Source organism: Lissotriton helveticus, chromosome 11 (assembly GCF_964261635.1).
Source record: "Lissotriton helveticus chromosome 11, aLisHel1.1, whole genome shotgun sequence".
Lineage (NCBI taxonomy): Eukaryota > Metazoa > Chordata > Amphibia > Caudata > Salamandridae > Lissotriton > Lissotriton helveticus.
Genome location: NC_136072.1, coordinates 676,211,777 through 676,238,795, shown reverse-complemented (window position 1 = coordinate 676,238,795; position 27,019 = coordinate 676,211,777). Strand labels below are relative to the sequence as shown.

Genomic DNA, 27,019 nt, shown 5'->3' with positions numbered 1-27,019 from the left:
ACTACTGCATTGGGGCATGAAGTTCAGCTGGTTGACATCTGCCAGCAAGCCACGTGGGCATCACTTCACACGTTCACAAAACATTAATGCATGGACAACCAAGTCCGGAGAGACTGCTTTTTGTGCTACTCGGTTCTCCAGGACTTTCGGGTGTGAACTTAGTTTGCAGACCTACCACCAGGGTTGGCATTGCTGGGGTATCTCGTCTAAGGTAAGGAATCTAGAAAACGGTCTCTATCAGATGAACAAGTTACTTACCTTCGGTAACGATGTATCTGTAAGAGATATATGTAGGTATAAATTTGTTACCACCTCAACCATCCTCCCCGTTTTGCGAACTGACTTCTAGGGATAGTGACTCCCTTACAGGGCCCTAGTTATGTGCACTAGTGGTCAGTGTCTTGTATGCCTCTGAGCTTGTGGCATGGAAAGTTGTGTAAGAACTGACATCATTGCGCAGGGGTGGGTCTAAGTAGACACCACAATGTCATTTTGTCGACCACAATGCCGACGATGGACGCAGAGTCTACTGATGCGCAGGGGTACTGATACGAAAAAATGTCTTGGGATCCAGTCTCACGCCTGGTGGTAATTCTAAGGTAAGGAATCGCTAACTACATATGTCTCATCCTTACCGAATGTAAGTAACTTGTTCTTCTATGCGTGCTGCAGAAATGCCATCAATGATTGTTTTTGTGCAGGAAGGTGTCTCTTCCTGCACAAATACAATCATCCACCTAATGCAGGCCCCCTTGCAAAAAGACGCAAGGGTGCCTGTGCTGGTGCATGGCAGCCAATTGTGCGCCAGTGTAAGGTAAAGTATACGGATGTGTCATATTGTTGTTAATACGACGCATCCATTTGCGTTGAAAATGACGCAACACAGTAGAATGGTTTGCGGCAGCACGCTGCATAATTTTCTTGTAAATGAAGCCCTTAAAGTTTCGCAACAGGGTTCGGGTCACAAAACATTAATACATACTTTTCCGATTTGAAAGGGACGCCCTAATGCACCACTTCCGAATACTGAATTAGAACTGGGTCACAAAATCAAATTGCGATTCAGTAACTTGTTACGGATCACAGTTTGGTGATTGTACATAAGAATAATCATTTTTGCACTTGCAAATGGCCAATTCTAGTAATCAGACCGTTTGCGACCGCAAAAATGCTTTCTACGTTTGTCCCTTAGAATATTTTTCTCATTGCTGCGATGATTTAAACTATTAAAGGCCACATGTCAACTGATTTCTGAACTTTATGATGGATTTATTGAACTTAATTATATTTTGCGTTATGTGTTGCTCTGAAATATATTAATAAACCTACATGGTTTTCCTAAAATACAGATATCAAGCTCTCTTTTTGAATTGATTTGAGTTATAGTCTGTATTTTAAAATGCTGTTTTGAATCTGACCTTTAGGGACACATTTTTGTATTTAATCTTGAGGATAACATTGTCCCTAACCCCGCACTGGACACTGTGTTTCTATCATGCAGATTATCTTTGAGATAGCACCCACATAATACCTGGTTCATATGGGTGTTTAGCAGTGGTTTCCTTTTTGGTGATATTGAGTGAAACTGAAGGGCATATTTACAAGTGGAATGCACAACTGGTCCGTCACTTTTTTAGATGTTGCAGTGGGGCAATGCTCTGCACCATATTCACAAAGCGGCATTAAGTCACTTTGTGTGCATAAGCAGGTATTAGATTGGCGCAACTGGGAGAAATACTTTTATTTCTCTTCGTTTTTTTTGTGCTCTTTCTATCATAGAAAGAGCAAATCGCCTTTAAAGATTGTTTATATGCAATAAGATGGCCCTTCCTACACATAAACAATCATTGTGTGCAACATTTACACCCTTGCACTATGGCGCAAGGACGTCTATGTTGCCGCTAGGCAGCTAATTTTAGCGCCAGTGCAAGGAAAAACACAGGGGTGTGTCGTATTTTTGTGAATACAGAGCATCCCTGCTTTTTTTTAAATGACTCCGCACGCCACTGCAAAATTTGCCACAGCACCGCGATGCGCCATTCCCTTGTCAATAGAGACCCCCCCCGAGTCTGTGACTTTCGGCCCGATTACGATGTCGTTCGGAAACTGTCCCAAACTAATCAATTCTGGAATAGTTTCCAAACTAATTCGGTCCTGTGAGTGTGGACGACCGATTACGATGCTTACCAACATTGTAGGGTCAGACTCGCATTGATTTCTATGAGAGCCTGTGTTCCATAGGCAAACAAAGGCTCCCATTGGTTAGGAAGAGGGTTCTCTTGGGTACCCCACTGGCCACATTCAGACACCTCCGGGTGAAGGGAGGCCTGCAACGGGCCCCCAAATACCGATTCCAAAAGCTGTTTCATCTCTGGCAAACTGAATCAGAATGGCTATCCGAATCGTCATCATGATCGCTCGTCCGGAACGCGGGTCTATAGAGCTGTACAAATCTGCTCTGAAAGACTCGGGCTGCCCGGATGCCTTTCGGAACCAATTCGGTCTGCTCTAACGGGTTCCGGGCATTGTAATTGGTTGTTGGGAAAACTGTACGATTTGGTATGAAACAAGGCTTCCAACACAGATTTGGAAAAATCGAATGTGATTCATAGCCTTTCCAACTGACAGCATAATCAGCCCCTTTGTATGTGAATCATTGAAACATAGCATGTGCCTCAGTTTAATAGGAACAATCTAGCAGTGACACATATTGATAGAATAGAAAGGCACCCATTCTGAGTGTCCTGTTAAAATGCCCTTAATTAGGGCATAGCCGTGGCATGACCGGACTTGGTCTTCTCTCTTTCCTTTCCAAGCCCATGATCCAGGCAGACGATTGGGGGCTCTATTGGCAAGAAGAAGAGCCTTCTTTTTACAGTCGTGGGATGAACAACAGTGGGGGCTGTCCCCTGAGCCAAAATTAAGTAAGCTACACCTAAAATAGAGAATTAGGAGGCGGAACGATGCTTGGCAAGTGAAACTGTTGATATTATAGCCAGAAATTGCCTATGTAAGCATCAGATAGCAAACACATACAGAAGAAATAATCTGTATCAATACCATAAATGTGAGAAAATTGAATAACGATATTTTCTTTTTAAGTGGTAGTAGGTATCTAAAAGCAATGCAATTACAGTTACATGAAATTCTTAGGATTTGAGGTAGAAACAAGATGATCAAATTACCTTTTTGATTGTTATATATTTCAGGTATGCAATAGTAATGGGAACTGTCACTGTAATAAAGGCTGGAACCCTCCAACATGTACAGAACATGGAATTGGGGGAAGTGTTGACTCTGGAGCACGAATGATTGAGGTCAGAGGTCAGTGAAGATGGCAAAAAGCCTTTTCTTTTGAAAATTGTTTGTGTCGTTTGATCAACACATGTGCAATAAAATTGGAGTAGCAATTGCAGTACAAGGATCATTTTCAGAACGAGCTGACAACGTCATCTTCCGAGGGATGGACTACCCAGTTTGCTAAACTGTTAATAACCCTGTTAGTTCTATTATTTGCTGCTCGCAGACACTAATTAGTTAGGCCTCAGAAAACAGGCGAAATAGTGTTAGGAAAGAGAGAAACAAGCTTGCACCCATATAAAGAGGTTACGTTTGTTAAGAATAATCTCTGTATAGCACAATTTATATATATATACATATATTACACAGTGGCGGTCTCCACTGTGTTAGTTATATTTAGGACCTAAATACCATAGGAAATTTATTTAGTTGGTTTGCCAATAACTTTGGTGCCTTTTGACCAATCTCCACAAAAAGTTCCATAAAAAGTTTAATTCAACTCATCTCCTTTCTGAATAATGGTGACTGTTTCTCAACCAGCTCACTTGCCTATAATGTTCAGCCGCAACAATGGGTTGACCACTTTGTGAAGCTCTATTCTGCTTCCATCTATGGGGGAAAGCGGGTAGAGTTGTGGGGGTTCTAGCCAAACAAATACTTCTAATCAATCAGATCCCCTTGTAATAAATAGCCCACATTCTAAATGGTGTAACTGGGGGAATGGTGACACTGGTCTTACTAGTACCCTTGGGAAATTAGATCCCCAGGTAATAACCAGGCCAGACTCCCTAAGGATCTTGGATTCTATCATCCCAAAAAATGCTCTGGGTCCGGACTGCGTTCCAACCGACCTTTCTGCGGCAGAACCCGATATTTGTGTAACTTATTTAAACCTTCTAATAAGGGTGATACTTGAAGGGGATGCTACACCAGAATCTAATGCTGAAATCGTTCTAGCTACAAAACAAGGAAACGCGATGAGACTGGGAACTATTGGCCAATTAGCCCATTGGATGGGCTCCAGAAGATTTTTTGATGACAAGTGTTAAGGAAACTAATTGACTGGGCCCACACAAATAATACGTTCTCAGATCTACAAGCAGGCTTCGGGCCTAAAATTAGCACCCTTGATCAAAGTGTGAGATTTCTGACAATGTATTGGTGAAATGTATTGCTTGGTAAAGGATGTCTCTGTGTCATTCTCGTAGATTTAAAATCTGTGCTTAACATGGTTCCACGAACGAAAATATGGAGAGTTTCGAAAATATGGGAGCCCCAGCCATTATTTTAGATATCTTTATTAGGATCCATGAGAACAATAGTATTAGGATCCATGAGAACAATAGTGCCCGCATCAGATATGGAATAGGATTTGACTGACGCCTTTGGGATAGAAAGGGGAGTGCGCCATGGGGGCATGCTAGTCCTGACCCTTTTTGCTCTATTTGTAAATGACCTGCCTGGTGTACTAAATTCCCCTAAAATAATGCCCCTAAAATTGGCTGCATGAAAATTCTGGTATTACATTTTGCAGATGATAAGCAGCTAATCTCTAAAACACTGAGCGGCCTGCAAGAAATACTAAGCTGATTTCTTCAGTTTTGTTCCGAGCGGGTTTTGAGCTAAACATAAGCAAAACAAAATATATGATACTGAACCTCCAAGGGGACAAGCATTTTGGTTAATAACTTCCCCCTTGAGCGTGTGTTTTATTTTGTCTACTTGGGGGTAATCCATTTTTAAGGCAGTTGTTTCATCTCGGTCAGAGCACCCCAATACTTCCTTACTGATGGACCTGGGTTTGTGTCCTATTTCCTTTATGGTACAGTTGAAACCTTTACTGTTCTGATATAGGCTCTGGACAACTCCCGAACTGAAGCCCTATAGACTTCCTTTGAGGGATCTTCCTAATTCACCCAACCATATTAAGATATCTTGGTTTTTGTATTTAAAAAGACTATTTAAAGCTCTTGCTCTGGAAACATTATGGGACAAACCTGAAGATGCTTTTAAGATACCAAAGAAAATGATAAAAGATCGGTCTAGAGATTACCTTTGGGTGAAATGATTAAAAACTGTTAGTCATTTTGTCTTTTTTTATTTTTATTTAATTTATGCAGCAGTACAGTACTCAATCACAACAAAATGCATAATGAAGCACACACATAATTGAAGTATCAAATAGCTAGGTTGACATTAGACATAACATACATACATCTTAGTGCATTATTATTTAATACATTGCATTCCAGAATATTTATGCTAACTCATTCGTTTTTGGTTTACTTTAACTGATTCGGGACTGGGCAAGGAAATTCAACCGTGCACGTTGCTTTCGTTCTCAAATTTTGGTGCATGTCCCCTACCCCATCTGCATGCAACTGGCCATTGTGCCATGCAGCATACATAATGCAAAGAATTTCCTGTGTGATGATGGCAATTCTTCAGAATATCTCAGCAGAGCTATTAATGGTGTCATTATATTGGGGTATTGGGTCATCTGGGAAACCGCTCTTAGTACCTCTTTCCAGTATTTCTGGATTGCATCACACTGCCCGGCTAGGTATAGAAAACCTGCCTCCCCCATCCCACAGCTCTCACAGTGAGCATTATCTCGTAACTGGTAATTATGTAATCTCACAGGTGAATAATAAGCGCGATGTTAGAACTTAAAATATATGATCGGCAACCGGCTGCTTGCAGTGATGGTCTCTGTTTGTCTGCAGCAGTATTCCCACTGCTCATCTGTAAGTTCGATATCTAATTCTGATTCTCATCCTCTTTCAGCCTCTTGTTGTGTGCATGACCGTTCTATAGAGACGGAGCGGTATAGCTCAGAGACCACATGTGCTGCCCCATTTATTTGTAGAAGAGTGTGTAAGGTGTCACATGTTATTGGTTCCTATTGATATGCAGGGGTGTTTGCTTTGATCTCTTGTCTCAGTCTCATGTATATGAAGGTTTCCAGGGTGAGTGACCCCGTCTTCCCCTAGAATCCTCTGGCTATCCTTAAACTTCCCATCCTGATAGATCTCTCCTATGGTGGACAGGTTACTTCTCCTAAGCATTTTCCTTCATGCTGCTCCTTGAGTGTTAGAAATGGGGGTCTCTAGTTGGCAAGGGCTTGCACCTTTGTCCAAGTAGGGACCCTTCTTCCTAGTCAGGATAAGGGAGTTACACTCCTAAAATAACCCTTGCTCACCCCCTTGGTAGCTTGGCACGGGCAGTCAGGCTTATCTTAGAGGCAGTGTGTAAAGCATTTGCACATACCCAACAGTAATACAGTGTAAGCACTACAAAAGGACACCACACCAGTTTAGAAAAATATCCAATATTTTTATATACTGAAGACAAGACCAAATACGATAAAAATCCACAATACAGTACTTTAAAAATAGTTAGTTCACCAGATGTCTTTAAATTGCCAAAATACGTTGAAAACACAGTTCAGTCCGAGCCTACCTTGGTGCTTAAAACAACAAACATCAGAGTCTCGCAGTTCCCGCTGACTGCGTCGGTACGGGCCAGCAACAGCTTGAACAGACTCGTTAACAGTGCCTTTCTCAGTGCAGCTTACACGGAGGTGCGAGTCGGTCGTGGCGTCCGTCGCGGTTGGGATGCAAAGTGGAAGCGGTGCAGGGCGGGGTGCCCTTTCGATGCGGTACAGGCAGCGGCTCAGTGACGATTGTCCAGACGGCATCGGTAAGACCAAGGCGTGCGGTGCAGGGTGAGACGGTGCTTGATGCGGTGCTGGCAGGTTGCGATGCAGGCGGGAATTGGCACTTGGCGAGCCAGAGAGGTGTGCGTGGTGAGGCGGTCACGGGTGTCGAGCCAGCGGGGACCGTGTCGGTGAGACCAGGCCAGAAAAGTGAAGCAAGGCGGTGCGGGTTGTGGTGTCCACAGGTTACGGTGCAAGCAGCGGCTCAGTGGTGGCCATATCGGTCACCGCCGGTGAGACCAGGGTTACGGTGCAATATGCGTACCGTGCGGTCTGCGGTGCCTTTAGGACACCAGGCCAGCGACGGAGTCGGTGACAGTCGGTCGCGGTTCCCTCTTCTCTGTGACAACTGAAACAACGATTCCAGGAGTGGTACCCAGATGTTGGTGAAGTCTTTGCAGTCCCCGAGTCTTCTGAACAGGAGGCCAGCTCGGTTTCAGGCCCTTGGAGATACTCAGCACAAGTAGAGAAAGTTCAGTCCAGTCCTTTCTATGCCCAAGGCAGAAGCAGCAGCTGCAGGCCAACACAATAAAGCAACAACACAGCAAAGGGGCTGTACTCCTTCCGGCAGCTCTTCCAGCTCTTCTTCTTGGCAGGTTCCTTGATTCCAGCGAGTTTTAAAGTCTTGGGGTTTGGGCCCCAATATTTATACTAGCAAATCCTTTGTCCTCTGAAGGCAGAGGGGCCTGTACCTAGTTCAAACCAGTTTAAGGTGTATTCTGCCAGTGTGCACCTTCTTCCTTTGTCAGTGTGGGCCAGGGCCATCAGATGCACCACAGGAGGTGGAGCCAGCATTGTGGAAGGCATGCCCAGCCCTATTCAGACCAAGGTGGTACTCCTCCTACCCATCTATGTGCAGATAGGTCTATTCAGCACTGTGCTGACTCACCCTGTCTCCTGGAGTCTTCCCCAGCCCCTGTCACTCACAAACCAGACAAATAATACACAAGCTAGAAGAGGCAGGCTGGATGGTTAGGTCAGAAAATACCTACTTTCTAAAAGTGGTATTTTCAACACAGAATGTTAAAACCAACTTCAATAAAATATGTATTTTATCATTCTGGTTTCAGGCATACTAACCTCGAATTTCTACCATGTTCCCTGAGTCATTTAGGATTATAGGGTGTTATAATCAAACTGCCTACTCTGGCCTATGGGGAACAGGTAGCCTTGCACTAGTGAAAAACGAAGCAGGCTGTAATTCACTATCAGGACATGCCACACAAGGACATGTCCTACCTTTCACATACAATGCACCCTGCCCATGGGGGTACCTTGGGCCTACCTTATGGGCGACTCACATGTAGAAATGTGAAGGTTTAGGGACTGGCAAGTGTGTGCACTTGCCAAGTCGACATGGCAGCCCCAGACTGCACACAGGCTCAGCAATGGCAGGCCAGAGTTACACTTTACGGGCTGTTTGCGTGGGTGGCACAATCCAGTGCTGCAGCCCACCAATATCATTTGATTTATAGACCCTAGCACTCGCAGTGCACTTTACTAGGGACTGACACATAAATCAATAAGCCAATCATGGAAATACCAATCCATAACACAGTTTACACAGAGAGCATATGCACTTTAGCACTGATTAGCAGTGGTAAAAGTGCCCAGAGGCCTAAAACCAACATACACAGGTCAGGAAAAAATAGGAGGAAAAGCGAAAAGTTTAGGGATAACCCTGCCAAAAGGGCCATTTCCAACATTGAGTGACTGGGGCAATGTATGAGTATGGGAGAGGGAGTAGCAGAGAGTACAACAGAGGCTTCCCTGCCTTTTTTCCATGCTAAATTGGTGCTCGCTACCGTCGAGTATGCAGTGCTACATTCCAGAATAGCAGCTCCAAGGAAGGCAGTGGTGGGGAGAGGGTCATATACCATTGTTCAATTGTTAGATGAGGCATGAAAGGCAGGGGGTGAAGCCAGTGTACGGCATGATGCGCTTGGGCGCATAAAAGTAGAGCTCCACGTCGGGCGGATCAAAACCTCCACAGGAGAATGGGAGTGCCAATGTCTGCCAGCTGATTCAGGGCTGCTTGCCTCCCCAAGCTAGTCTTATGAGTTGGGATTTGAGCTCATTGAAGTAAGGACAGCCTGGGTGATAGGGTATATTGATGAATAAATAGAGTAATTTTGGTAGCACTACCATCTTCATCAGGGATACCCTGCCTGCCAAGGAAAGTGGCAGTTATATCCATCTGGTGATCGAGTCAGTGATTGTGTCCAGTGCTGTTCCATAGTTTGCTCTTAACATCTCTTTTCTGTCCCTAAGAATTTTCACCCCTAGATATTTTTTCTCCAAGTCACACCTCGTGAGCCGGAAATTGAGTGCTATCTCAGGAGTGGATGGGGTCAGGGGAAATATCTGGGATTTGCTCCAGTTGATATGTATTCCCGAAATGCCTCCGAACCTGATGAATTCTCAGAGGATAGGATTGAGGCTGATGCTAGGTTCACACATGTAAAGAGGGATGTCGTCTGCATAAAGAGAGACTAGGATATGTCTTGTGGGGAATGGTTTGGCATATTCTCTGTGATGTTGCCATAGTTTAGCTGCCAAGGGTTCAGTAGCGAGGGCAAAAAGCTGGGGAGACAGCGGGCACCCCTTGCAAGTGCCACTGGAGATGTGGAGAGGATCAAATTGTAGCCCATTCACCTGTACCACTGCAGTGGGCTGATTATATAGCAAACCTATCATGCTCAGATACAGTTGTTGAAGCCCCATTCTTCCCAATATAGCAAGCAGATAGTCCCATTCCAGCAAGTTAAATGCCTTGTTGGCATCTAAGAAGACTGCCGCTGCATTCGACTCAGGATCAATATCTTGCAATAGAGCAAAGACAGTGCGCAGGTTGTGGGAAGTTGCCCTCCCAGGAACGAGCCGTGCCTGATCGGGCAGAACTAGACTCAACATTAGCAAGCTAAGCCTATCAGCTAGTATTTTGTTTTTCAAAGACTTGCACGATGAGGGTACTTTGCTTGGTGCACTGTGAGATTTATTTAACTCAACAAAGAGAAATTTTATCAGGTTTGCACAGTTGATACTCTACTTGAAGCAGCCCATCGTCAAAGCCACTAATTCAAAAACTATACATTACCCAAGGAGTATCACATATTCATAAATACATTTAAGCAATGATTCTTGCCATTAGTATCACAATACCAGAATAAAAGTTCAAAGCAGGCTTTTTATTATTACTGAGATGAGAGTCTTTAATATTTTCTTTCGTAGATGATATCCATTGTTTCCAAATTGAATTCCATTTCATAAACAATAATAGTTGACAAATTGATGCATAACCACGTTGAATCCCTTTAAATGTACACAATAATATTTGCAAAGTTTATACACTTTTCTGTTGATACAGCCTACACGTTTCGTCCCCACTGGGACATCATCAGGGCTTCTGTTATAATTATTCTCACTCAAATTATCACCAAAACCTCTGACTCTGTTATTCAGCCGTTCATTCATATGATGTAATTACTAGCCAATGATCTTCATATAACTATGGTGTTTTTCTATCCAATTCAGAGGGAGTGTGTTGATAATGCGATCCACAACAACGATAAATCCCAGCGGGATTTATCGCACCGGCAGTCAAGGATAAGAGTCGAATAGGAGATGATGGAACTGAGATACTGATTGTAGAAACTGGATATCGTTCATGGGTTACTTGATTATAGTAGCAGACCTGAATCTTCAATAGTGAGGACGGCGGGGCCTTGTGTGAGAATAAGGTACGTCTTTTTCGTTAATGTGTACCAGTAAGGAACTTAAATTGGGGAACACACACTTGCCACTACGCCGGGACAGTTGTTGTGGATCGCATTATCAACACAGTCACTCTGAATTGGATAGAAAAACACCATGGTTAAATGAAGATCATTGGCTAGTAATTACATCATATGAATGAACGGCTGAATAACAGAGAGTCAGACGTTTTGGTGATAATTTGAGTGAGAATAATTATAACAGAAGCCCAGATGATGTCCCAGTGGGGACGAAATGCGTAGGCTGTATCAGCAGAAAAGTGTATAAACTTTGCAAATATTATTGTGTACATTTAAAGGAATTCAACGTGGTTATTCATCAATTTGTCAACTACTATTGTTTATGAAATGGAATTTAATTTGGAAACAATGGATATCATCTACGAAAGAAAATATTAAAGACTCTCATCTCAGTAATGATAAAAAGCCTGCTTTGAACTTTTATTCTGGTATTGTGATACTAATGGCAAAAATCATTGCTTAAATTTATTTATGAATATGTGATACTCCTTGGGTAATGTATAGCTAGTATTTTGGTTAGAGTCTTAGAGTCACAATTTATTAAGGATAATGGCCTTTAGGCGTCACATTTCTTAGAGTCTTTGCCAGGCTTGAGGAGAGATATTATAAGGGCTTGTTGCATCGATAGCAGAAGTATGCCACTCTCACTGGCCTCCTCATATACCTTTTTAGGTATGGGGACCATGTCGTCGACATAACATGTATAAAAATCAGCTGGCAGCCCATCAGGCCCATGGGCCCTACCCCAGCGCAGCTGCATTATGGCCTCTCGAATCTCGTCTTCCTTAATGTCTGCAGCTAGGATTTCCCTTTGGCTGTCGTTTATCCACCCAAGTGATGTGTCTGAGAAGTATTCAGCTGCATTGATCTGCCCAGTTCTGGGCATACTATATTGCCATTGGTAATGGGATGTGAAGATATTTAAGATTTTTGCGGGGTCGGTGTTCGATAAAACGCCTCATCGTCCACACTAAATATGCTATTCGTAAATCGGGGAGCTCTGATTGTTTCTGCTAGGGCGTTGCCAGGTCTCTCACCTTCCCCGTAGGCTCGGGGGCGCGCGCACTGAAAAAGGATTTATCGTTCTGCTGTGTCTGTGTACTCTAGTAGTTGTTCCTTTAGCTGTGCGTGTAGTGGTGCTGTTGGAGCCTCAACCATTGCCTGCTCAGTTGTTTTGATCGATTGTTCCAGTTTGTGCAGCATATTTCTTATGTCACGCAGTATGCCCCCACTTTTTGATATGCACAACCCCCTGATGGTTATCTTGAAGCACTCCCATACGCTAGCTAGCGTAGTCATGCTGCCCACATTCCGCGGTAAGAAATCTTGGATTTCCTGCCTTAACTTCTCCCAGAATGCAGTATCCAGTAGTGTTGTGGTTTGGAGCCTCCATGAACGATATGGAGTTTCATTGGCTGGGGGGCGGTGCGTTAAGAGCACTGGGGAGTGATCTGAGTAAGTTCTTGCAAAATGCCTAGCCTCTTTAAGCCATGTAAACATCCCAGCTGAGAGTAGCCAATAGTCAATACGGGACTCACTTGAATGTACTGAGGAGTGAAACGTGACCTCCCTGTGTTTGGGATGTAAAACTCTCCAGGCATCCTGCATATGTTGTTCTGGTGTTTATCTGCTCTAGCGTGGGGTTCTATGGTGCCAGGTGATCTATCCATTTCGGGATTAAGGGCGAAGTTAAAATCTCCCCCCACAGCAGATGCGTTGACCTAGCCTCTAATATACGACCCCATAAGGCATCAAAAAACTGTGCATCATCTACATTCGGTGCGTAGCAATTGATAAGCTTAACGGATTGCCCAGCTAGTCGGCCCCACATCATGCAGTATCTCCCTTGGGGATCATTCAGCACTTCAATAGGACAGTAGCTGACACCCTTTTTAATTAAAATGGCAGTGCCTCTTGAGTAGGTAGAGTATGAAGCAAAGCATCTATGCATCGCCCACTTGCCAGAAAAGTTCGGCAGTGAACCGGGATCTAAATGAGTCTCCTGTAACATAGCTGTTTGGATATGGTGATTATCTAGATAATTAAGCATGTGTCGCCATTTGCGAGGGTCCCATAGGCCCGCACTTTCCAAGTCAGAAGTTGGAACCCTTGTTTAGTGCAGGTTGTAGGGATACTCCATTATTCTGCTGTATTGTATATTCTGTGCACCCATGCCTGTGCAGATTTAGTAATAGCATTGTCCATCGTGTGTGCATGTACTGCGTATAAACGTCTCCCATATTACATGTAGAAACACAGCTGCAGGAAACATCAAATAAGGGGAAAACCTCCCCCCTCCCACACCTGCAGCCCAAACCCACAGGCGGATATGAGCCCACCCTGTAAACTGGGATAGCAATCCATTCATTGTAAACAGAAAGTTCCAGCTTCTGCCCAAGCCTCTTTGATAACTTAATAGCCTGGGTTGAGAACATTCTGCAATTGTGCAGTTAATATTTACCAACTGCGGCTGATTTTGCCCCCAGAATTGCAATCCATTTGGACATAGCTGTATACAAAACAAACATAAACCGATGGCAAACTAGCCTTAGGGGAATTCCCATTGGGGGTTGTATGCAAGAAAGCCCGGTGGTCATCCCCATTGCCATAGAGAGGCCCGGGGTAGCCAGGGCTTCGGTACCATCTAGGTCCCAAGCTCAACTACGCATTCTAAGACAGTGAGAGGAAACAAATCAAAATTAATACATTTTTGCACTTGTGGAATTGTCTAATCTGCCAACCTGCATCAATCCCCCAATACAATTATAAAATGAATCGTACACAATGCTCACGACACAGTCCATGTAGGTAACGGGAGCAGTAGGTTCAGGGCTAGTCTTCTCAGTCCACCTCAAACTCTGGTGAGTTTTATCTGGAGGCGTCTTTCTCTATTTCTGATTCGTGGCCAAGGGAGAGTGTCTTTTTTAGAAAATCCTGCGCCTGTTGTTGGGGAGTATTGAATACATGTTGGTTGCCCTGCTGTGTGACACGCAACCTTGCTGGATACAGCATCACATATGGGATATTGGCCTGTTGAAGTTTGCGTTTGACAGGTAGAGATTTTTCCGTGCTTCCTTGACCATCAGCGTGAAGTCCGGGAATATTGAGATTGAGTATCCGTCATGATGAAGATCCCTTTTTTCACTTGCCAAGCGAAGCACCGTATCCCTGCCTTTATAATTCAGGAGGCGCGCAATGATTGGGTGATGCAATCCATCCTTACATTCAGCGCATCAATTTTAGATTCAATAGAGTTGAGGCTTTGTTTCATTGTAAGTAGCAGAGATCGGACATCAGCTTCCTCTAATTGGGAGCCTACAGATACTGATGTGGCGGCGCCCCCCTCTGGGGCTTTAGGAGTTTTACGTGGTTCAAAGGGCAGTTTCGCCTTTTCACCCTCTGTTCTGCCCATGTTTATGCCGCCAGTTAGAGGTTGTTTCCCAGGGCGCTTTCTGCGATAGTCCAGTGCTATTGTGCACTGCTGTGGGTTACTTTCAGCACTGTGCAATCAATGCAGAGGCTGCTGCGTTCTGCATCCCCTTAATCGCAAATGTTGTTGCTTGTACCGTCAGCACTTATAAAGTTTTATTGGCCCGCGTGAATTTTTTGTAATTATGTCAGCTGCTCCTGAAGATGCTCGACCTGCTATGTCCTGAGCACTGCACACCTCTTTTCTAGTGCTTACGCTGCCAATATAGGCCCCCCGCCAACCTCAGGCACCTAATGGGCAGTGTGGGTGGGGATCGCAATCATCAACGCCCACGCAGAGGCCCCCTGTCGGCCCGCACAGTGGTAGAAGCCCGCCCCTCAGCCTAGGAGGCAGCGCAACCCCATTCACCTCCAGTCCGATGTTCAGGGAGCACAGGGGGAAGAGCGCTCATCCTCTGCAGAAAGCGAGAGGCATCAGCCGGGCAGCAGGCAATGCAGCGCCCACCAGCAGCAATCCTCCCCTCCGCAGACCCTGCGCAGCTGCCGCGGCCTCTGAAGCACTCGACTCGGGTACATCAACTCTTGATGCCCTTAGCAGAGGCTATTGTCCGTAGGGTCGTGAATACAGAAACCAGCAGTAAACGAAGGTCTCACAGCAAACGGCCGTCACCTGGCCAGAGGTACTCACTAGCTTTGTGTCTGTATTGCGGTTAAATTGCGGGCCCAGCTCCGATCTTACTTTGCAGATGCAGCTTCCATAGTGCCAATATCGGCCACACTCACCAGCCCTCCCGCAGCAACATATATGTAGCATAAATAAGCAGACAAGGCAACTTTTTGGTGGAGAAAATTGCTGCATGTTTATTAGCATACAAATATGCCAACATGGTGGGTTATCTTACAGGCGATCCACAGGCAAGCCGCTCCTCGCGGCCTACCACCTGATGGGCCAACTTGCATCGTGGCCTTAGCCAATCGGTGCTTAGCGGTTGTGGTGAGGGGATAGCCACTCCCACTTCCGGTGAACCATCGGTCCACCCTCTTGCTCACCCCCCCTACGAGGGGCGGACCGTTCAAGGGACCCCCGGTTGTACAGGTTTACAACCGCCCGTAGGACAGACGGGGCGCCGTCGTACCCCAGGGTCCACCGCACAGACTTCCTGGGGATATTAGGCCTCAGCACCCTTTGTGCTCCTGAAGAGGGTACCCCTGAGTACCTTTCCACCTCTGGATCTCCCTGTAACTCCGCCTGCAATACAAATAAAAAGATTAGAACACATTTCCCCCCCACCCTGAATACGCCGGGTAAGCGGTAGGGAGGGAAACGGCATCAGGGTGAGGGGACAAAGAGGTCGCCAGGTGGGCGGGGGAGGCAATTATAACTCTCCCCGCCCCACACCCCGGTTGGAAGTAACGAGCGGGACCCTAAAGGGGTCTCGGAACACTAGGCTGCCCAGTGTACCATCCTGTGGCACTAAGGGGGCCCCCCTCTTATGAGGGTCCCCTGCAGGGACGTGTCGGTCAGCCCGCATAGTGCCAATATCGGCCACACTCACCAGCCCTCCCGCAGCAACATATTTGTAGCATTAATAAGCAGACAAGACAACTTTTTGGTGGAGAAAATTGCTACAGGTTTATTAGCATACAAATATGCCAACATGGTGGGTTATCTTACAGGCGATCCAAAGGCAAGCCGCCCCTCGCGGCCTACCACCTGATGGGCCAACTTGCATCGTGGCCTTTGCCAGTCAGTGCTTAGCGGTTGTGGCGAGGGAATAGCCACTCCCACTTCCGGTGAACCATCGGTCCACCCTCTTGCTCACGCCCCCCCTATGTTCAAGCGATCCAAGTTGTACAGGTTTCCAACCGCCTGTAGGACAGACGGGCCACTGTCGCACCCCAGGGTCCACCGCACAGACTTCCTGGGGATATTAGGCCTCAGCACCCTTTGTGCTCCTGAAGAGGGTACCCCTGAGTACCTTTCCGCCTCTGGATTACCCTGTAACTCCGCCACAGCCCTGGGTGTGGCGACTGTCGCAGCCAGGGCCCCCCACCAAGGCCGGCATTCCGACTTACATCCTGCTATTTCTAGGGCCTCTCCCCTATCCAGCAAGAACAGGTCCATGCTTATACTGGGCAGATGTACCCCATCGTCCTCAAAACACCCTGTGAATTTGGCGTGTAGCACCCAAGTCTAATGAAGAAAAGTCTCCTCTGCCCAGAGAATTTACGCATACCGCTGATGAACTTCCTGCGCGCAGGCTCCATCGCCTTCCTTGCCGTGCTTCCTGCCACAGGAGCCGGGGGTGATTTCCGACCACTGACGTTTACCTGTCCCCCACTGGTTGCTAATTTCCACCGTGTGGTCTTTGTGGTCTTCTTCTCTGGTGCATTACTTTGCCACATTGACCAGACAATTTCATGGTTCTTTTCAAATTATCCCTAGTGCACATAGCAATGGTGTCACAACAGGTTTGAGGGAATAAGTGTATGGTGCCCGTCATTAGACACTGCGCCATTTCCTGAATTGTCAACCTACGCAACCTACCCTGCTTGCTGAACCTTCGACTGGTCACAGATACCCGGACCCTGCTATCCACCTGTGACCCTAGATACTTACACCAGTAATGGTGTCGAACTACAAGATTGTGTGTCACATGTTTCGCTTTAGTCTTTTTGGTGGATCCGCTGGGACTCTTCTGTGTTAATGCAAATGCTGTGACACGCACTTCAGCCCTATAATGCCCTTGCCCGTCCCTCAAAGACACCTCACAGCCTGATGCCCCCCGCAGCTCTGGCGAGGGTTTTTTGGCCCATAACACCCCAGCCTTATAGCCAAATTATGCTCTGACCCCATGTTCCCCTCAGTGTACTGAACCCCAACCCACAAAATAGCTGGCAGCTTCTGCCAATGCCTGGCTATTGGACGAGAGTTTTTGTCTGTCCTGCATGGTCTCGAGGATCCATCTCTTAGTGCATGCTTGCAATCCTTGATATTCTCACAAGCCCACTGCCTGGCTGCAAGCTTAGCTAAGCCCCTGCCGAAATCGCCTGCCTGTGCGAGCGGACCAAGCTGTCTCCCCGGCATCCCATCACTTAAACATAAGGTTTACCTTTTTAGACATGTCAATAAATGCCTCCATCATGCGTTAAGGCGAGTATGAGATCTGCTTAGACAACATCCCTTCTAATACACCGTGCAGAGTAACTTTTCATATTTGTCTCTTAACACGTCGCCCGATTGGGCACTCGTTGGACCCAAGGAGGCTGTTAACAAGCACCCTATCCAAATGTATATATCATGTTGTGCAACTTGGGACACTATTACTTTCTCACTACGTACTTCCCGGCATGAAAATACTGCCTAAGATCTCCCCACCTCAGTACCTGAATAACCACAAAATAAATACTGTCTCAGGCAGAACGATTACTAGTGCACCTAGCCAAGGGCCCTCCACTGTGTGTGAACCCCTGCAGTTCATTTTAGACTGTTTTATTACCTGCCCACTTCTGGACCCTACAAGTAAAACCCTGCCAAATCAATTGCAGGCCCTCCTGCTAAGACACAACCCTATCCGGCCATAAACGTGCCAATAAGAGTCCAATTTATTCTGGGCACCAGAAATTAAAACAAACCGTTAAATCCAAAGGCAAGTCACTAATGATCTTGACTTATTCCGTGCCCGTTAAAGTGGTCCTCACTGAAAGCCAGACAGTGCTACTTAGAGACAAATGAGGGACGGTGCCACGCACCAGAAACAACCACCCTGACAAATGAGCACCGGTGAACTTACTGCTGAAAATAGCAGTGGCGGGTCATAGCCGCACTTCCGGAAGTCCAGACTTGACTTTCTCATTTTGTGGGGTTAAAACAGTTACCAATTTGCCAAGTGTGTACCCCGCAACTAACTAGGCGGGGAAAATTGTAAGGGCCCCTCCCCCTTGTGCGACACAGGTGGATTGCTATGACAGAAAGATATAAAACTGTGTATGGTTTCTGCAAGTTATTCTGGGCAACAGCAATTAAAACAAACCGTTCAATCCAAAGCGATTTAAACAAATAACGACTTTGTTGTATCAGCCAAACCAACATTGGAGACTTAGCCGAAAGGACTAAGTGTGGGCCAGAAAGGAGGAGGTATATGAGAGGCTCCTGCAGGCCCCAAGGATTGCGCAACTTGCTGCTGCCTCCCCATAATGCCAGTGGCCCTGATTCCAGGCAAATGGTGATGTTGTGATACCACTTGAGTTAATGTGTGCACAGTTAAATCCTTTTGTTCTTATTTCAAGCACCTGTGCACTGACCCGTTCTGAGCAGTACTCTGAAAACCAGCCGTGCTGCAGTCTGCCCCTGAGTTTATAAAGCTATCCGAAGAAGAAAACCCTGCTGTTTTGGAAACTTCCGAGGCTTTGCCTGTGGGTCAGAATTTTTAGTGTGTCCGGGTGTATTTCCGCACAGCAGGTGAAAGGGGGTTCAACATAGCTGATTAAAAACAATTCTAATAGCTGATTAAAACAAATCTACTAGCAGCATTTAGTAACGTAATGCACTCCCACGAGCCCTATTAAATGGGTACATATACATAGCCTGCTAGTAACATATGCTTGAGCTAATTTGCCACTTGTATACATGTAACTAACCATTAGTACATGTCAAAAGGTACTATACCCCATAATACAATAGTGCGATACGCTTATATCCCGCCATCGTTGTGAGTCTCCCTGGTGCATTCGGGCCAACATTTTTCGCTATCCATGAGGCTGTAACTAAAATGCATGTTTCAAGTAACAAAAGTGTGTATTGCTGGGTCTTATTAAGGCGGGGTAAAGTATGTTTGGGTCTCTCCCCTGCTAAATTCAAATTCCTATTGCAATCAAGGTCTAATCTGGTGCTACATGAATGAAATAGTCGTTCTGTAATCACAATGTACCAAGGTCGATAAAGTCAGAGGCAGGCAGGTCAGTCCTGTATTATGCTGGAGTGTCCAGGACACTGTGCAGCTCCCAATACCTTCGTACTTCCCTCGAGTCCCCAGGCAACCCCGCCGGGTACCCATTAAAACAATTGTGTAACTTGTCCTGTGCGCACTGTGTGTGAAGGAGAGAGAAATGCATGGATGCATAACATTCAACAAAAGTGCGCCCTCAACGATCCCTAGCAATGTGAGTGCCACCTAGTTAGCGATGGAAAGAGCTGGCTTCTAGTGCCCCGCTTGTGTGATTTTATAGCCCTTTTCTAGAAAGGAGATGACTGGACCACCTCAACCCTATTGCCCGGAATGCTTAGGACGAGTGCTGACTGCTCTTTAGAATCCACAAGGGTTATCCTGGGTCCAAAAGGAAATCATAACTCTGGGTGCATGACACCGCCCCTACCCTTCAGTCTACCATGTATAAAGATGCTGCCCAGCTCTCAAAAAATGGTATCTTTTCGCTGAGGATCAGAATACCCCCGTGGCACAAAGCAGGCACGCAACGCCTTAAGTAGTTTGTTACATTTTTGGCTCTCCATTCCCGATAGGTCCCTTTATATAACCATTTCAGTATGACATGTAATAAAACCGGAGCTTGGTTGTATTAATTAGTTGTATGACATCAGTCCGTAGCCTGCCTATGGCTGAAAACAACCAGGTACCCTTTAGCTGTCGGTGTTCCACAACTGGACTGCTTATCTTGTGCCCCTTTAGTGATAGTGAAGGGTGAAAATTACCAGTGTTACGACATTCTTTTACACTAGTCTGATGTTATTTACTTATATACCAAACCCATACTTTCTTAATACAAGCTCTATCATAGCCAATCACCTCTTAATCTGTTAAATTATCGGAGAGGGCTGTGCTGTTTTACATAAGGTTCAACATCACAAGAGGGTAATCACTGCGAAAAACTGGTGGGAAAAACATAGATCTATATCTATCCTTGCTACAAAACGAATTCAAGAGGGGACCATGACCCCTGCTAGACCCCTGCCACCCATATAGGTTAGAGGGAAGGACAATTGACTGAGTCAGCACAGAGACGGCCACAGCCGAATTCCACTGCAATCTCTGATAGGTTACGCGCCCTTTGCCCTCTCCTCGCACTACACGACTCCCCGTCATTACATTCTTGACTATCAATCAGGATTGACCCATGAGGGTCTCAATGCACTGACGCAGTGCAGAGGGAAAAAGGTGGACATACCCTACTTGCCCTCAACTGCTCACGGTACAGTGTTATAGACCAGTGGGGCGTGCACCTGCACTGTGCACCAGCAGCAGAACAAGTCACAAACGATAGGACGAAATAACCGTGCCAGCCAAACGACGGTGCAGCTGCACTGTTCGTCATCAGCTGCTCGCCCCCTTGCCTCACTATCGGCCCAAGTGCAATGGGGCCCTTTACTAGTACGAAAATTCATGACTCCATTTTTTTCCCGTCAATTTCTGTTTTTATTAATTATGCAGTTTTCTTCTTTCATTATAAAGAGCTTGTCAATCACTTTCTTTTGATTATCAACATATATCCATTATAGCTCTGCCCAATGCATTTCGGGTCAGATCATGTGACCCTTCGTCAGTGGCCTGTGAAAAAGACGAATACAGGACCTTAGCCAACATCAATATATTAAGTAAAATAAAGTTCATACATATGCATTAAAGTCATACAAATGAGAAACCACGGTGTTAGTTAAACATCATGAAACCCTTTGTTTTATCGCATTACTAAGTGAGTATAACCACAACAGTGCATAAAGTAGTGTAAAGGTGACTTACAAAGCACAACAGTGCATACGGTGGTGTACTGGTGATTTGAAAAGTGAAATCAGGAGGGTAGGTAAAGTGAAGCGCTTGAATTGCGGAAAAAAGTTTCAAATCGCGCACATGAAGTCTAGGAACACTTACGAGAGTGTGGATATCGCATTGAACGCGCTCTCTTCAGGCGGGTGACTCGGGTAGCAATAGTCAATGCCAGACGGGTAAAGGAAATTGTACGCGGCTGTATTTTAAAAAAGCGAGCTCAGTTCCGATCACGTGATCGGGTGAACAATGGAAGTCGAAAAAAGACTTCTCAAGGGTGTTATGAGTAGTGTAACAGCCAGAAATAAAGAATACTGCAAATAATGTTGAAAAAAGAAACGATGTGAGGTTAAGAAATATGAGAGAAATAATGTGAAAATGTGTGAAATGTAATCAGCCTGACATGCGGGCGCCGGTGAACCGAAGGAAAAAGGAAGGAGGGGTTAGGAGAAATAGAAATAAAAATAAAAAAGGGGCAGTTGAATGGACATAAACAATGTACATGATGTATAACCCAGCAATATAACGTGGATACTGAAAGTATTGTAAACATGAATAACTGTAACATTCATTACGGTCATAGAAATAAAATTGTAATAAATGATAATAGATGTTTGGGTCAACATTATAAATGTCGAAGAGGGGATCCTATACATAAAATGTTAAATGTGATGGGTTCCAGAGAGGGGGTTAGAAAGGTCCTTAAAGATGCCATTTATAGAAAACATGAATATTCAATCCGGTCATTCATTCCGGATGGCTGCAGACTGTTCAATTTTTTGATCCAAAAATATTCAGCTCTTAGTCTGTGGTTTCTCATTTGTATGACTTTAATGCATATGTATGAACTTTATTTTACTTAATATATTGATGTTGGCTAAGGTCCTGTATTCGTCTTTTTCACAGGCCCCTGACGAAGGGTCACATGATCTGACCCGAAATGCATTGGGCAGAGCTATAATGGATATATGTTGATAATCAAAAGAAAGTGATTGACAAGCTCTTTATAATGAAAGAAGAAAACTGCATAATTAATAAAAACAGAAATTGACGGGAAAAAAATGGAGTCATGAATTTTTGTCAATGAACTGTTAAAAAAGGAGAAGAAACATTCAAAGTTTCAAGTGAAATATCAGCGCACAGTTAGTGGAAGTTGGTTATCTTTCACATAATTCGTCTTCATAAAAGACACGAATAGGCATCGTGTAACAATTTGTAGCGCTAAACAAAAAAACACGTACAACTAAAATAAAACGTTTGAAATAAAAGTGTGCACAGAGACCAAAAAACTTTGCCCTTTACTAGTACATCAGTAACATTACACAAGGTCAGATTGATTCATTCTTAGGCACAGGAAGAATAATTATCGATCTGAACAGCAGATAAAGATATATGCTGTCCAGCCGCACTTACTGCTTGCTAGATTACAACTGATTGGTGAAATCTTCCACTCACAAGTTGTTGCTCGCCCCTGCACCTCCGTTAAAAATCTAGCTATGAAATAACTCAGTTCGCCCCAAAGTGGAGAGCAGTGTCAGCATAATTTACACATTGAAATCGACAGGATTGCGTAGCAAATACCTTACATGAGAAAATTTTAAAATATTACAACCCTTTATGCATGTCGAGAAAATGCAACTTCCGCAAGAAATCCCAGAAAGAGGACCCAGCTGCGCCTCGAACCCTGGACTTGCGCACAACAATTGGCAGTCTTAACCGCTGGGCCGTTTCCTCTCCTCAGCTTTTGTGTTCCTGGTTATTTCCATACCTAACTGCATCAGACAATACCATTGGCCTTCTGAAAACCGATGCATCTTGAACTAAAGAAATCTGCCCGACTGGGATTCCAGCTGAGCCTGGCCTAGTCCCCGCTGTACAAACGGGGGCGCACTCGTGTCCTCCGACCTCCCAACCGGCGCAGGAGTGACATAATCATCAATGTAGATTTTCCTAGTTATTATGACGGAAAGTCTTAATTTTATTAAAGACACGGAGGCGAGTATTATGCTTACTTATCTTGCATTTTATTCTATAGCAGCCAAGATAAGTGGAAGAACTACAGTTCCCAGAGGGCCAGGCAACAACTGGGCCATGGGAACGAGAAAAAACGAGATAACAGTAACCAATCAGTAGACACATAATAGATAAGAGCCCACACTGACTGCGCAGCTTCCTCTTTTCGCTGAGAGACAGTCAGATAACAATAGAAAATAAAGGAAAAATAGCCATAACCAGAAAGAACGCCAAAGTCCAGGAGCAGAAGTCCTTAATCAGTGGAATCCATAGCCAAAGTCCAAGGAAAGGATCCGAAGGAGTTGAAAGAACCGGAGGAGACATCCAAGCAGGAGATGAACGGAACCGCTGGAGAGTAGATCTTTTATGAGGCAGGAGGCAAGGCCGGATTCGCTGTAGGGAGGGAGAACACATGTTAGTAGTGTAGCGGCGGGATAATACTCGCCTCCGTGTCTTTAATAAAATTAAGACTTTCCGTCATAATAACTAGGAAAATCTACATTTTATGGCAAGACCGGAGGCTCCTATTATGCTTGTTCAAAGCAAATTAACAACATCAGAAGCAACAGAATGAATAGGCTTACAATAAAACATGCGGAAAACACTGTCATTGGACCAATCTGCTGATCTCAGTATGTCCTCTAAACGGGAGCCAGCCCAAAAGGCCTTAGAAGCCATGGCTCCCCTAGCCGAATGTGCTCCGAAAACAGAGACATCAATACCGGCAAGGGACATAACCCAGCGAACCCACCTGGCAAGGGTAGGGGAGGAAACAGGAAGGTGAGGTTTACGAAAGGAAATGAGGAGTTGAGAACAAGAGGGCGTTCTGAGATCAGCGGTCTTTTGTTCATACATTTTCAAACACTGTCCCACACAAAGTTGGGGTTGATCAGGAAAATAGGGATAAAAAACAGAGTCTAAGTTAGTCTTCGTGCGCCTGCGAATCTGGAACAGCACACCTGTAGGGGAAAAAAGGCGAGAAGAAACATCCAAGGCTCTAACATCAGAAACCCTTTTGATAGACACCAGGCAAAGCAGCATAGTAAGTTTGGCTGACAACATTTTGAGAGACAAAGCCGAATTCGAGGGCCAATTCAAGAACAATTTAAGTACAACAGAAACATCCCACAAAAAGGTATACTTAGCCAACGGTGGTTTAGAGCATCGAACACCCTTGAGGAGGCGACAAATCAGAGGATGAGCCCCAACGGGCTTATCATCAATGTGGGCATGATGGAGGGAGATAGCAGAGCGATAAAGGTTGATAGTCCGATAGGCCTTCCCAGCGCTGGCCTGAGAAGCTAAGAAGTTGATAACAGAACTTAGAGAGGCTGAAAAGGGATCGAGAGACCTTTCCAGACACCAGCTTGCCCAAAGAGACCAGGCGGATTTGTAGGCTTTGGAAGTGCCTGGGGCCCGGGCCTGGCTGATAAAGTGAGCAGCCTCTTGTGAAATGAGGATGTTAGAAGGGGGAGGCCGGAAACTTTCCAGGCCGACAGAGTGAGGGAGTGATCCAGGATCAAGCTGTGACGCTCGCCTAGAGGGTTGAGAAGAAGATCGTCGAAGGATGGCAGAAGTACAGGAAAATCCATCGCCATTTCTAGAAGAATAGGGAACCAGATTTGAGCTTGCCAGAAAGGAACTAACAGTACCAGAGAGGATTCCTGGCGACGAACTTGCGCCAGCACTCTGTTGATCATAAGGAAAGGAGGAAAGGCATAATTGAGTTGACGAGACCAATCTTGGAGGAAGGCATCCGTGGCCAGAGCCAAGGGGTCTGGTCTCCAGCTGTAAAACTGGGGCAATTGGGAATTGAGGCGAGAAGCAAAGAGATCGATAGAAAAGGGACCCCATAAATGTGAAAGAGAAAGGAAGACGGAGAGACAAAGCCTCCAGTCGCTGGAGTCGCGCAGGAACCTCGAGTGCCAGTCTGCTACTGAATTGAGGTTGCCCGGAAGATACTCCGCTGTCAAGGAGAGATGATGGGCCAGACAATATTCCCACAGACTTTTCGCTAAGTCTGCTAGGGGTTTGGACTTGGTTCCGCCGAGATGATTTATGTAGCGAACCGCAGAAACATTGTCCATGCGTAAGAGTATGGAACAGCGGATCCTGTCTTTGGAAAGACTTTTGATCGCAAAGGAGCCAGCAAGCATCTCTAAACAATTTATGTGCAGTCTGGACTCCTCTCTTGACCATGCTCCTCCAGTCGAGATTGGACCACAGCGGGCGCCCCAGCCCGATAGACTGGCATCGGATTCTAATACAAGATCTGGGGATGTGGCGAAGATAGTGCGCCCGTTCCACGCATCTAAATGATCTATCCACCATTGGAGTTCTGTGCGGGATTCTTGGTCTAGAGCGACGACCTCTGAATAAGCTAGGCCTTGGCGAAGATGTCTGATCTTCAAGCGTTGAAGGGCCCGGTAGTGCAAGGGGCCCGGAAATATTGCCTGAATAGAAGAGGAAAGAAGACCGACAATCCTGGCCAGAGATCTGAGGGAGATGACAGAAAGATGGAGCACCGATGCAATTTCCGCTTTGATTTTGGAAATCTTGGAAAGGGGAAGGCGTAATGACGCCGCCACCGAATCCATAAGGAAGCCCAGAAATTCCATGCTCTGAGAAGGGACCAGAGAAGATTTCTCGAGGTTTACCAGAAAACCTAAGTCCAGAAGAAGACCCTGAGTGGTCTGAAGATCTGCGAGGAGACCCTGTTTGTCTGAATTCAGGAGTAGAATATCGTCTAGGTAGATTATGAGACGGATACCAAGAGAGCGAAGAAAGGCGACCACTGGCTTCAGCAGTTTCGTGAAGCACCATGGCGCCGAGGAGAGACCAAAGGGAAGAGAGGAGAAACAGTAGGTCACTCCTGACCACTGAAATTGGAGAAACTTCCAGTGAGACTGGTGGATAGGAACTGTGAGATAGGCGTCTTGGAGATCCAAGCGAACCATCCAATCGTGTGGCCGAAGGGTATCCCTCAGATGAAGGATCGTCTCCATTTTGAAATGACGATACACCACAAAGTGGTTGAACCATTTCAGGTTTATGACAGTGCGTAACTTCTTGTTTTTCTTTTGAACCAGAAAAATGGAGCTTAAGAAGCCTGTAGAGTCGTAAGGAAAAATTTGAATGGCCTGTTTTTGTAAGAGGGATTTTATCTCGTTTGAAATGAGATTTGCCATGTGCAGAGAGAACACATGAGGAGGAGGGGAAAAGGTCTGGACAGGAGGAGAGTAAAACTCTATAAGATAGCCTTGAACCGTGTTGAGGACCCACGGGTCTGCGCTTATGGAATGCCATTTTGGTAGAAACAGTTTCAATCGACCCCCTACAGGAGGGAAAGAAGACAGGCTTACCTGGTTGATTGGAGTTGGAGTTGCGATAACCTTGACGCCCTCGGCCGCGGAAACCACGGCCTCGCTGTGGATAAAATCGCGGCTTGTATTCTTGGGTGTTGTCGTAAGAACTCTTGGAGCCTTGATTGTAGGGACGGCCGGAAGAGCGACCCCTGCCTCGTCCGGCCCGGCCAAAAACCCGAGGGGCGAAAGTCTTTTTGATAGATTGCTGAGCCTTGACAAGAGAAGCGAAGGTAGAGACAAATCGGCTGATGTCGCAAACCAAATTCTCCCCAAAGAGAAGACCATTCGCCTTTGAGCCGGGGTCCATAGGAGCAAGGTTGGCCAGCTTGGGATCCAATTTGATCAAAAGGCCCTTACGTCGTTCGTGGGTAATGGCTGCGTTGGCATTGCCCAAAAGGCAAAAGGCACGTTGGACCCACATGGAAATGTCCTCGGCTGAAAGATCAGAACCTTCAAGACGGGCAGACTCTGCCATGTCGAAGATACGGGCTAAGGGACCCACAATGTCCAATAATTTGTCTTGACACGTGGACCATGCCTTGTCAACCCCACGTCGAGGGTCTTTGCCAAATTTAGAAAAGAAGGTAAGGAGAGGTTGGTCGATACAAGGGACGAGGGTGA

At 45.6% G+C, this 27,019-nt stretch overlaps 1 protein-coding gene across 4 annotated transcripts in view; it reads left to right on the top strand.

The window, feature by feature from the left end:
• Positions 1–27,019, top strand: part of LOC144791082 (disintegrin and metalloproteinase domain-containing protein 9-like) — a 2,835,950-nt gene that overhangs the window by 2,308,335 nt on the left and 500,596 nt on the right. For all 4 annotated transcript variants that reach the window (XM_078665732.1, XM_078665731.1, XM_078665734.1 and 1 more), the window contains one exon: positions 3,210–3,324. In XM_078665732.1, coding sequence (XP_078521858.1) covers positions 3,210–3,324 — 115 coding nt within the window. The remainder of the gene's footprint in view (positions 1–3,209; positions 3,325–27,019) is intronic.